Source organism: Carcharhinus amblyrhynchos, chromosome 3 (assembly GCF_965287045.1).
Source record: "Carcharhinus amblyrhynchos chromosome 3, sCarAmb.v2.hapA, whole genome shotgun sequence".
NCBI lineage: Eukaryota > Metazoa > Chordata > Chondrichthyes > Carcharhiniformes > Carcharhinidae > Carcharhinus > Carcharhinus amblyrhynchos.
In genome coordinates, this window is record NC_137326.1 from 118,946,613 (window position 1) to 118,959,197 (window position 12,585).

General features: G+C 43.2%; 1 protein-coding gene across 1 annotated transcript in view; it reads left to right on the forward strand.

The window, feature by feature from the left end:
- Positions 1-12,585, forward strand: part of LOC145341256 (uncharacterized) — a 294,802-nt gene that overhangs the window by 260,110 nt on the left and 22,107 nt on the right. Inside the window, exons 22-27 of the mRNA XM_080186183.1 lie at positions 3,658-3,789; positions 4,648-4,776; positions 7,517-7,645; positions 9,311-9,439; positions 10,767-10,895; positions 10,991-11,119. Coding sequence (XP_080042309.1) covers positions 3,658-3,789; positions 4,648-4,776; positions 7,517-7,645; positions 9,311-9,439; positions 10,767-10,895; positions 10,991-11,119 — 777 coding nt within the window. The remainder of the gene's footprint in view (positions 1-3,657; positions 3,790-4,647; positions 4,777-7,516; positions 7,646-9,310; positions 9,440-10,766; positions 10,896-10,990; positions 11,120-12,585) is intronic.

The following is a 12,585-nucleotide window of genomic DNA, read 5'->3' on the forward strand; positions in this document are numbered from 1 at the left end:
CTGTTCCTGCAGTACAGATTGAGGGACAGCAGCAATTGTGGTTATGAAAATGTTCAGGCCAGGGAATAGTGGAGGCGACCAAATTGACCATAAGACATAGGAGCAGAAGTAGGCGATTCAGCCCATCAAGTCTGCTCTGCCATTCAATGAGGCCATGACTGATCTGACATGATAATCTACACCTCCACTTTCCTGCCTTATCCCCATAACCCTTGATTCCCTTATTGATTAAAAATCTGTCTATCTCAATGACCCAGCCTTTACAGCTTTCTGTGGTAAAGAGTTCCACAGATTCACTAGCCTCTGAGAGAAGAATCTCCTCCTTGTCTCTGTCTTACATGGACAATCGCTTACTCTGAGATTCTGCCCTCTGGTCCTAGACTCTCCCACAAGGTGAAACAACTTCTCAACGTCGACCTTGTCAAGCCCCCGGAGAATCCTATATGTCTCAATAAGATCGCCTCTCAATCATTTAAACTCCAGTGAGTACAGGTTCAATCTACTCAACCTCACCTCATAAAAATGTCCCTCCATACCTGTGATCAAGCAAGCGAACTATCTCTGGCCAGCCTCCAATGCCAGTATACTTTTCCTTAGATAAGGGGACCAAAACAATTCATAGTATTCCAGTTATGGAGTGACTGGAGGTCTGTATAGTCTTAGCAAGACCTCCCTATTTTTACATTCCATTTACCTTGAAATAAAGGCCAACATTCCCTTTGCCTTTCCAATTACCCGCTGAACATTTTGTGATTTATGCACATGATTCCTTGAATCCCTCAGTACAGCAGTTTTCCACAGTCTTTTTCCCTTTTTAACAATATTCAACTTTTTTCTTCCTGTCAAAATGCATAACTTCATATGTTCCTACATTATATTCCATCTGCAATTTTATCCAGTCACTGAAGCTGTCACTATCCCTCTATTGATTTTTCATGTCATCCTCATCATTTGGCTTCCCACCAAGTTTTGTGTCATCGGCAAACTTGGCAATAGCACATTCACTCCCCTTGTTAAAGTCATTAACGTATATTGTAAGTAAAGGTGGCCCTAGCAGTGATCCTTGTGGCACTCCATGAGTTACAAATTGCCATTCTGAAAATGTCCCTCTTATCCCAACTCTGTGTCTTCTATCAGTTAGTCACTTGTCTATTCCTGCTATTACCCCAACAGCGTGGGCTGTTGTCCTATTAAGTGGCTTTTACGTCATCAAACGTTTTTTTGAAAATTCCAAGTGTATTACACAATTTAATCTAATTCAGCATTTTATTGACTATGTTACCTGTTTTTCTGCGTTGGTTTGGATATGGGGAGTTTGAGTTACTAAGACGCCAAGATCTCTTTCAATTTCATCCTTAGCTCAGAGAGTGGTTGGGGTGTGGAATGCATTGCCTGCTGTGATAGTGGAATTGGACACTTTCGGAACTTTCAAGCGGTTATTGGATAGGCACATGGAGCACACCAGAATGATAGGGAGCGGGATAGCTTGATCTTGGGTTCGGACATAGCTCGGCACAACATCGAGGGCCGAAGGGCCTGTACTGTGCTGTACTGCTCTATGTTCTATGTTCTAGCTAATGCTCATGAAGTGCGTCTATTGCCTACATTCCTTTCTATATGCAATATAATTATGCCTTTATGCGTAGTATTATAATCTTAAAGTCACTCCAGGGCATATCTTATTAAACTACCCATTATTCCCTGTTACTTCCTCCTGTAAGTGACATGATAATTAATAAGCACAAATTCTCCTGCATTGTCATGTGATTGTAATGTTGCTTTTAACAATGATTGGTTCAGTTTTGAAATGGACTGGTTAGTTAATCTCTATTATTGTGTGCCTTCTGTAAACCACCCAAGCTGAATTAATGTATCCTTCTGACATTATCCAGTCATTCGTCCAGCTGCATTTCCATTATTCACTCTCAATAGTCGTCTGATATGGATTTTTTTTTAATCAATATTTTCTGTAACCCGCTATTTCAATCACAAGTTGAAATCTAAAAGGAGTTTCTATTTTGGTGCTGGGATGTGACACACTGAGATATCCAGTTTATTCTAATTGTAGGCCTGTTGAAACTTGCTTTCTGTACCATAAGACCATAAGATATAGGAGCAGAATTAGGCTATTCAGCCCATCAAGTCTGCTACCCCATTCAGTCATGACTGATAAGTTTCTCAACCCCATTCTCCTGCCTTTTCCCCATAACTGTTGATCCCCTTCACGATTAAGAACCTATCTGTATAGAAACGAAACACTGTGGATGCTGGAATCTGAAACAAAGACAGAAAATCTCTGCAGGTCTGAAAGCATCTGCAGGGAGAGAATTGAGCCAACATTTCAAGTCTAGATGACCATTTGTCAGAGCCAACTTTGATAAAGTGTCATCTATGCTCGAAACATTAGCTCTAAGAACCTATCTGTCTCTGTCGTAAGTATACTCAATGACCTGGTCTCCACAACCTTCTGTGGCAATGAATTCCACAGATTCACCACCCTCTGGCTGAAGAAATTCCTCCTCACCTCAGTACTAAAGGGTTGCCCCTTTACTCTGAGGTTGTACCCTCAGACCCTAGTCTCTCTTACTAATGGAAACATCTTCCCCATGTTCACTCTATCCAAACCTTTCAGTATTCTGTAAATTTCAATGAGATCTTCCCTCATTTTTCTAAATTCCATCGAGTCCTGATCCAGAGTCCTCAAACACTCCTCAAACATCAAGCCTTTATTCCCAGGATCATTCTGGTGAACCTCCTCTGGACTCTTTCCAAGGCCAGCACATCGATGCACTGCACGTATAGCGATTACATTGAAGAATTGGAGTGCATAGCATTATGATAGAGGCAATTATCATTGGTTTTTTTTTCCTTAATTTGAATGTATAAACCTTTGCCTTTCTCCAACATTCTGCATGCAAATTGTTGTGGATGGGGTTGCATTTTTCTGCTCAACAGGGAGAAAGTTTTTGGCAATGGAACACCTAGTTTCAGGTTTGGGAGCTATCAGTTGAGAGTAAGTGGATTCAGAGCACAATGCTGCAGGGCCTGAGAAGAGCATTCCAGTGTTAAATTTTTACTGTCTTTCTGAGTGCGACTGCTGATATACATAATGATCCATGAGTAGGCTTGGTTTCACAATGGGTTCATGTTGAGTAGAAACTGGGATAATAATACCCCCAAATAATTTCATATGGAGACCTGGCATCTTTCAAAGTCTTAACATCAATTGAAATTGGATTAAATCCCATATCCAAGAGCTAAAAACACAGTGAGTAGCCCAATTCTGTGAACATTGAGTGTAATTTCAAGTCTATTCCTGTTCCTCTTGAACTGAACAGTGTCAGGATGCATGATATTCTACAACTCACACCTTTCAGAAAACAGATTATACTGACTGAAGGTTGCAGGGAGAAGCAAGCTGTGATGCCCACACAACAAAACAAAGACAGCTTTCGAGTCTTCAAAGGGATCACCTTGAAAGTTAAGGCCTGTTTAACTCTTCCAGTTTATGAGGTCCTCCACCTGGTTTGAGTGAAGTAATCCAGTTCTGTCCACATTCTAAGCTCCAGACAATTGCGGCAGCAGCTGTCAGATCCTGTGTGTTGTGTATCAGCCTTTCACAATAGATTCTACACACTTGTCTATTCTCTTCTGCAGCTTGTGATGTGGGCCGGTGGGGCAGCGGCTGCCAAAGTGTCTGTGACTGCAACAGTGCTGACGGGAGCTGTGATCCTGTGACCGGCCACTGTCTGTGTGAGGCAGGATACACGGGCAATCGATGTGAACAGAGTAAGGTTCAGATCTTTGTATGTGTCGTGTATTTGGAGAATGACATTTGGGAACATGTAACAAAATATACATAACTTAATAGTGGTGTGTTCTCTCTCCATAGAACCATAGAAAATTACAGCTCAGAAAATGACAGCTCTTGTATCTGCTGCTTTTCTGTTTCCCACTCTGTGCCGCATTGCATCACTTCCTTACATATATACTTACTGCAGAACTTACTTACTGCAGAATTCTACACTGAGCCAAAAGGAACAAATATATAACAGTATGGACCTTACAGCCTCTATTCTGTCAATGAAGCTACAGATCAGGGAAGGGTACAAACCCAGACAATTGCAATAAACAGGAAATAAATACAGCAATCAGGAAGTTAGAATATATATAAAAATTACATATGTATAATATAATCCAGTGCATTGAATGGCTAATATTAATTGTTTGCTTAATATGAATCACTTTACCAGCATGGTAACATCATGATGTGCTGAGTTCTTTGAACAATATAAAGTAGAACTGTAGTCACTTTGAAAATAACTGATTGTGGGTATATTGTCAACAATATTTAGAAATGTACCAGCGGCGGTCTAAAAGGACTGCAGTACTTGTCTGCTCTGTTCTGCTCCCCAACTCCAACTGAGGTTTGAGGTTTAAACAGTGTCTGACTTCTAATATGGCAGATTAATCACAATCTCCTTTGATTACGTAGAAAGGAATAACATCTCAGACGCAGTTACAAGTTAAACCAATCGGCCATCTTGTGAGATGGCAAGAGGAAGTCCAGGGTGAGGCACCTCCTTGGCCTGCAGAGCAGCAATGGAATAGACCCTGACACTGGCTTTTCCTCTCTCTTATGTACAGAGTGCCCAGCTGGAAGCTATGGTTTAAGATGCAAGTTCATGTGTCAGTGTGAAAATGGAGCAGCTTGTGACCATGTGAGTGGCGCATGTACCTGCGCGGCAGGATGGACCGGAACATTCTGTGAAAGATGTAAGCCCTTTCTTTTTATTTTCCAATCAAGCTTCTCTGTTGTCGACTCCTTGCAAAGAGCAAATGTCACCAGCTAGTGCGTAAAAAAAAAGCAATGTTAAAGCTGGTGAAAGAACCTTATTGAAGTGTTTAGAACTCTGAGGAAGTTTGACAGGTTAGATGCTGAGAGGATGATTCCTCTAGTGAGGGAATGTAGAAATAGGGGACACAGTTTCAAAATAAGGGGGCCCCCTGTTAAGGACAGCAATGAGGAGGAATTTCTTTTGCCAGAAGGTAGTTAGTGTTTGGAATTTTTTTCCACAGCGAGCAGCGGAAGCTGCTTCATAAGTTATGTGCAACACTGAGATAGACCTTTGATTGACAAGGGAGTCAAGGATCATGGGGGACCAGCAGGAATGTGGAATTAATGATCTTATTGAATGATGGGGCAGGTTCAAGAGGCTGAACGGCCAGCTCCTGATCCTATTTTTATGTTATGTAATGAAAGGTGATATGAGAAAAGAAATGATGCAGCGATGGTCGGGATTGGGACTACCCGGGAGCATGGTGGAGACAGATTAAATTGTGGCTTTCGGAAGAGAGGTTAGCTTGGTTTGTAAGACTGGAGATGGTTAGGAGGAGGCTATAGAGACAGGGAGTGATGTTATAGAGATAGGGAGTGATGTTGTAGAGACAGAGTGATATTATAGAGACACAGAGCGATGTTATAGAGATAGGGAGTGATGTTATAGAGACACGGAGTGATGTTATAGGGACAGGGAATGATGATTCTCCTGACAAATGATGACCACTTGGCACACGGCACAACATAATGCAATGTATTTCAGTGTGTGTGTGCTACGCCATAGTCCCAGATCCAGGGCTGCTTGCTCATTTGAGGGAGAGGTGACTGTTGGTGATTTAACCTGAGGGTCACCACACCTCAGGTAGGGCCTTCATTAATAATCTCAACCAGTAAAGGAATTGAACCTCTGCTGTTGGTGCTGCTCTGCATCACGAAGCAGCCGTCCAGCCAACTGAGCTAAAGCAACTCCTCATTTCAATACCACCTCAACTTTGCTGGTCTCATACTCCCCCTAGTGCTGGATAGGATAATAACATCCAGCTGGAGTCAAATGGCACCCGGGATCTAATCTGGGATCATGGAGCTTCATAAAACATTTAGTTTTTTTTTACAAAACAAAATACTGTAGTTGCTGCAAATCTGAAATGAAACAAAGAAATGCTGGAAATACTCGACAGGTCGGGTGTCATAAAAGTCTGAAAACTGAGAGTTTCACTCTGTTTTTTGCACCGAGCTACCCCATGCAGTTTTCCCACATTCTGTCAATTATTTCGGCAGTAGGGAGTTTCGTGTCGGTTGGGGGGAGCCACTCTCCATCTCCAAACACATACACATCCTCACAGACCGCTTCCTGATCGCCATCACCCCACAAACATACCCACTGACACATCCCCACAGAGCTCCCAATCGTTAATCCCCCTCAGACACCCCTCCGTAGACCCTCCCACAGACAACCTCCCCCCCCCCCCCCCGCCCTCACCCGCTATGTATGGCTTCCCCGATCACTGGCCCTACTACTAGCCACCCCTCTGCGCGCCCCCCCCCCCCCCCCCCCCCCAGTAATGCAGAGTTGAGGATCTGGAACCTCATGTCATCACCGGCAGGGCAGAGAGAATCAGAAAGTGAGGTCTCGCTGGCGATATTGCAGTTTTCTAGCGATAAATAAATTCTCCCTCAGTGTACCCGAACAGGCACCGGAGCGACTAGGGGATTTTCACAGTATCTTCATCGCAGTGTTAATGACACTAATAAACAAACTTTAAACTGAAATCTCATTAACTAGAGTGGTACCTGGAGCTGCTGGTTTGCTTTTGTAAGAGCAGTAGACACTGCCCTCTTGTGGTCACTGAGAATGATGACCATAAAGTATAAAATGCACCAACAATAACAGCAGTTTCAGTTCTTCTGAATTGATTTGATTTATTATTGTTACATGTATTAGGATGTAGTGAAAAGTATTATTTCTTGCGCGCTATACAAAAGAAATACCCCATTTATAGGGCACATAGGGGAGAAGGAATGGAAAGGGTGCAATATATAGCGTTGCAGTTACAGGTAGGATGAAGAGAAAGATGAACGTAATATACAGTAGGCCCATTTAATAGTCTGACAGCAGCAGCGAAGAAGCTGTTTTTGAGTTGGTTGGTACGTGCTCTCAGACTTTGATATCGTTTTCCCAACGGGAGAAGGTGGAAGAGAGAATGTCTAGGTGCGTGGGGTCCTTAATTATGCTGGCTGCTTTGCCGAGGCAGTAAGAAGTGTTGACAAAGTCAGTGGGTGGGAGGCTGGTTTGTGTGATGGACTGGGCTTCGTTCACAACTCTTTGTAATTTCTGATTGGCAAAAAAACATATAGAAGGAGGAATCCATCAGAATCAGTTAACCTGCTGATTAAAGCCCTTTATAAAATTAGTATTTCCAATGAATTCATAACTGAACACTGTAAAATGTCTTGCTATTGCTCACATTCATTTAACTCGGTGGTAATAACTAATGTAACTTGGTTTTCTGAAAAAAAATAACTTACTGGTACAGGTCATAACTGTCTAAAGGACTCTGTTTAAATCCTTGTCATTCCCTATTCATTTCCATGGTACTAAGACCTACAACTGTCCTTTACATTAAAGAGTTAATGATCTTGTTAACCCCTAACCCATGGCTATTTTCTCATTCCCAGCATGTCCTGATGGATTTTATGGCTTTGACTGCCAGCAGATATGCAACTGCAGAAATGGTGCCAGCTGTGACCATGTGACTGGGGCCTGTCACTGTCCTCCAGGCTGGCTGGGACATCAGTGCAGCCAGCGTAAGTCCACTCTGAGGGAGGGGTTCACGGAGAGAAACATTTGGAAATGTCTCATTCTCCTGTTGGTAAAGGGAATTGGAGCTGTCACTATGACTGAGGTGAAGAATTTCATTTCAGGACACCTTCATTTCCAAAATGTTGTCGCCAGATTGTTTGTTGTTGGATACAACTATCATGATGTTGGAGCAATGTTAACATGTGTGTCTGTGTGTGTGTGTCTATGGCACATTTTGACATGTGTGTTTGTATGTGTATGTCTATGGCATATGTTGACACGTGTTTGTGTGTGTGTGTCTATGGCACATTTTGACGTGTGTTTGTGTATGTGTGCCTATGGCACATTTTGACATGTGTGTTTGTGTGTGTCCATGGCACATTTTGACATGTGTGTTTGTGTGTGTGTGTATGGCACATTTTGACATGTGTGTTTGTGTGTGTGTGTATGGCACATTTTGACGTGTGTTTGTATGTGTGTGTCTGTGGCACATTTTGACGTGTGTTTGTGTGTATGGCACCTTTTGACATGTGTGTTTGTGTGTGTGTATGTGTATGTGTATGGCACATTTTGACATGTATGTTTGTGTGTATGTGTCTATGGCACATTTTGACATGTGTGTTTGAATGTGTGTGTATGGCACATTTTGACATGTGTGTTTGTGTCTGTGTGTATGGCACATTTTGACATGTGTGTTTGTGTCTCTGTGTGTATGGCACATTTTGACGTGTGTTTGTGTATGTGTGTCTATGGCATGTTTTGTATGTTTGTGTGTGTCTATGGCACATTTTGTATGTTTGTGTGTGTCTGTGGCACATTTTGATATATATGTTTGTGTGTATATGTCTCTATGGCACATTTTGACATGTGTGTTTTTGTATGTGTGTCTATGGCACGTTTTACATGTGTGTTCGTGTGTGTGTGTCTCTATGGCACATTTTGACATGTGTTTGTGAGTGTGTGTGTCTATGGCACATTTTGACAAGTGTGCTATTGTGTGTGTGTTTATGGCACATTTGACATGTATGTTTGTGTGTGTGTGCGTGTCTATGGCACATTTTGACACATGTGTTTGTGTGTGTGTCAAGGACGCATTTTGACGTGTGTTTGTGTGTCTATGGCACATTTTGACATGTGCTTGGGTGTGTGTGTGTCTATGGCATATTTTGATGTGTATTTGTGTATGTGTGTCTGTAGCATATTTTGACATGTGTGTTTGTGTAAGTCGTTCCATGGGACACTCGGTTGCCAGATGCAACACTATCCCATGGAAGAGGAACATTATCATTGTGGCATTAAACCCGCTGTTTAACTAGGGAGAATACGCCTGATATTTAGAAAATTTCTCAAATGGGGCAGAAACATTGCAGATGGGAATAATATCATTCTCACTGGAGAGATTGTTTTCTCATCTTCATTAATCAACAGAATGTTGACAATGGTTATTACCGAGAACTCCAGTGTGTATAAAGATGTCCACAGTATAAAGAATAAGAGATGGGAGAACCAGACCTGTCAGCAAAAGTAACTGCTACCGATTTCTGTGCGACGCTGGGCTAAAATTAGAAATTCGGTGAGGGGACTGCGCACACATTTCTGTGCAGTTTGCTAATTGCTTGATCAGGAAGTGGGTGAATGCTTCACTCAGTTCTGGATTTCTGTTTTCCTAGCATGCCGTGGACAGAGGTATGGTCAAGGCTGCAGCCAGATCTGTAACTGCTCCAATAACGCAGTGTGTGATCACGTGACTGGCCAGTGCCTGTGCACTCCCGGATGGACAGGAGCTGCATGTCACCAACGTAAGTAACTGTTGGCAGGACTGAGAGGCTGAGATCATGTTTTGATGTCAAGGATGCTGGAACCTGAATCAAAAACAGAAAACGCTGGAGGAACTCAGCAGGTCTGACAGTATCTGCGAAGAGAGAATAGAGTAAGAAGTCTCACAACACCAGGTTAAAGTCTCCACATCATGAGATAGGATAGAACCAGTGTTTCAAGTCTGGGTGACCTTTCGTCAGAGCTCCCCGACAAAGGGGCATCCAGATTCGAAACGTTGGGCGGGATTTCACGGCCTTGCTCAGGTGAGATCATAAAATCCTGCTCGGGGCCAATAGAGATTTCCGTCCTGGGAAACTTGCCCAACCCAATTCTGGGGAAGGTAAGCTAATAGAGTTTCAGCTGTTGGCTCGATTCTCTCTCCACGGATCGTGTCAGATCTGCTGAGATCTTCCAGCATTTTCTGTTCATGTTTTGATATGATATTGGACAGGAGCTCGAGCGTAGCTATTCAAGGACCTGAGTGACTGTGTCTGATTGTCAATTCTCGGCTGTATGCACACCACATGTATTACATATTACTGCTCTATAGTTGTTCTCAGCAACCCCTCCCAACTCCCATATAAAAATAATATAAAATCAGTGGTTAATGGTTGACTGAATTGCATTGGAGGGAAGGGAACGTGAGAGAATTTTAATTAACTTTTCAATGGATTTCGAATAACAAAGTAATAAAGGCTCAATAGGTGCCAAGAGCCCTGGTGAATTCCAGTTACAGAAGTGTTAAAAATAGAGACTTTTCCTAATTCAGACCCGGATCACCCTTCTCTGCAACAATGCGGCTTTTCCCATCTCCACAACAGAAAACATTGTGGATTCTGATTAAAAACTATCAGTTTATGGTGAATTCTTGGCAGTATCTGTTAGAAAGAATAAGAGATCAGATGACAACAGGTTCATTTGAAATCACAAGCTTTCGGAGCACTGGTCCTTTGTCAGCTGACCTGATGAAGGAGCAGTGCTTCAAAAATAAAGTTTACTTATTAGTCACAAGTAAGGTTTACATTAACACTGCAATGAAGTTACTGTGAAATTCCCCGGGTCGCCACACTTTGGCGTCTGTTCGGGTCAATGCACCTAACCTGCATGTCTTTCAGACTGTGGGAAGAAACCGGAGCAAACCCACACAAACGTGGAGAGAATGTGTAAACTCCACACAGACAGTGACCCAAACCGGGAATTGAACCGGGGTCCCTGGGGCTGCGAGGCAGCAGTACTAACCTGCGGGTTGCACGCTGTCCTCATTTTCCATTTGAGCTCATTTTTCCACCCTGTTTCCATTCCCTGTAGGATGCCCTGCCGGGTGGTACGGACACAACTGCTTACAGCTCTGCATCTGCAGGGACCCAGCCCAGTGTGACCACGTGAGTGGAATATGCACTTGCCCCAAAGGCTGGACTGGGATAGCTTGCGAGCTTGGTAAGTACGTGATCAGGAATTAACGTAAAGATGAAAAACAGTGCCACTGTATTCTTTCACTGTGATTGCCAAACTGTGTGGCTGCTTGTGTTTAGAATGTGAAGAGGGACGGTACGGGGAGGGATGTCGGCAGTACTGCAGCTGCAGCAATGGAGCAACCTGCGATCGGCACACCGGACAATGCGTTTGTCGACCAGGCTGGATCGGAGAAAAATGTCAGACTCGTAAGTGAAATATCAGATTTATAAATAGTGGTGTAACAAAAATAAAATACTGCAGATACTGGAATCTGAAACACATCCTAGAAAAGCTTAGCTGGTCTGGTAGCGTCTGTGGAGAGAGAAAGTAGAGTTAATGTTTCAACTCATGGTGGCACAGTGGTTAGCACTGCTGCCTCACAACCCCAGGGACCCGGGTTCGAATCCCGGCTTGGATCACTGTCTGTGTGGAGTCTGCATGTTCTCCCCGTGGAGTTTCCTCCGGATGCCCCAGTTTTCTCCCACAGTCCGAAAGATCTGCTGGTTAGGTACATTGGCCATGCTAAATTCTCACTCAGTGTACCCGAACAGGTGCTGGAGTGTGGCGACTAAGGGATTTTCACTGCATTGCAATGTTAATGTAAGCCTACTTGTGACAATAATAAATAAACTTCAAAGGGTGGGATTTTATGGCCTCCCTCATCCTGAAATGGGAAAATCCTACCCGAGGTCAACAGAACCTTCCATGTCTATCCCTCGCCCGCTCCGATTCCCGTGGTGGCTGGGACAGTAAAATTCCAGCTTAAGTCGATGTTATTCTTCTTCAGAGCAAAACCCTCTAGTTTGCTGTTTGTTTAGGATTCTGATAGAACCATTGAAGTTCCATTTGTGTTATGTAATGAACCAGCTTGCAATAATGTGGATTGTTCTTTTGAATTAAATATCCAAGGTTTTGGTTTTGATTTCTCTTGCGAGTTGAGAAGAAATGGTTGGGTTTCCTTGTTGTCTCTGGTTGCATTGTCTGCATTTAGTTGGTGATATCTTCACTTCTCTGACCCTTTTCCCACCTTTTAATGAAGCATTAAACCAAAGATCTCTCTATCTGTTCAGGTAGATGCTGAAGTTCCCTCAGTGCTTTTTCAAAGATGGGGGTGGCAGGGGGGAGGGGTGGTAAAGGTAACATTGATGTTCTATCATCATCACCAGAGTGCAGATAAGTCCCCCCTTACCTCTCCTTTACCTCTCTCATGCAGCTTCCTTAGCTCCGCAGGCACCTTCTTCAACATCATCTTCTACCCTCTGTCTGACCCTGTTGTTGAGCAATTTCTACTATCCTACTGCGTATTGATTGTAATCCACTTCTCAATCTGCCCTTTCCTCTCCCCCTTCCCAGTCTCCATTGTCTATGTTCACTCTCTCAAGCTTTCACACCTCATGTGGTAACTCCCTTAAACTAGTCATCACACATAACCTGAAATCTTCAAAGCTCTCTCACACGGTTTGGACTCTGTCTGACCATCGCTACATTCTTTCACACATCCCACTGCCCAGTACAAATCCCTCCAGTGTCATTGTTCTCTGAATAAAATCACCTCATCCATAAGTAGTTTCTCAACCTCTGGTTTGTCACCTCTGACTGATACCTCAGTCGACCTTTTCTGCAAGCATCTTACCTCCACCTTCAAGGGTCTTCAAGATTGTGATCCTGGCTG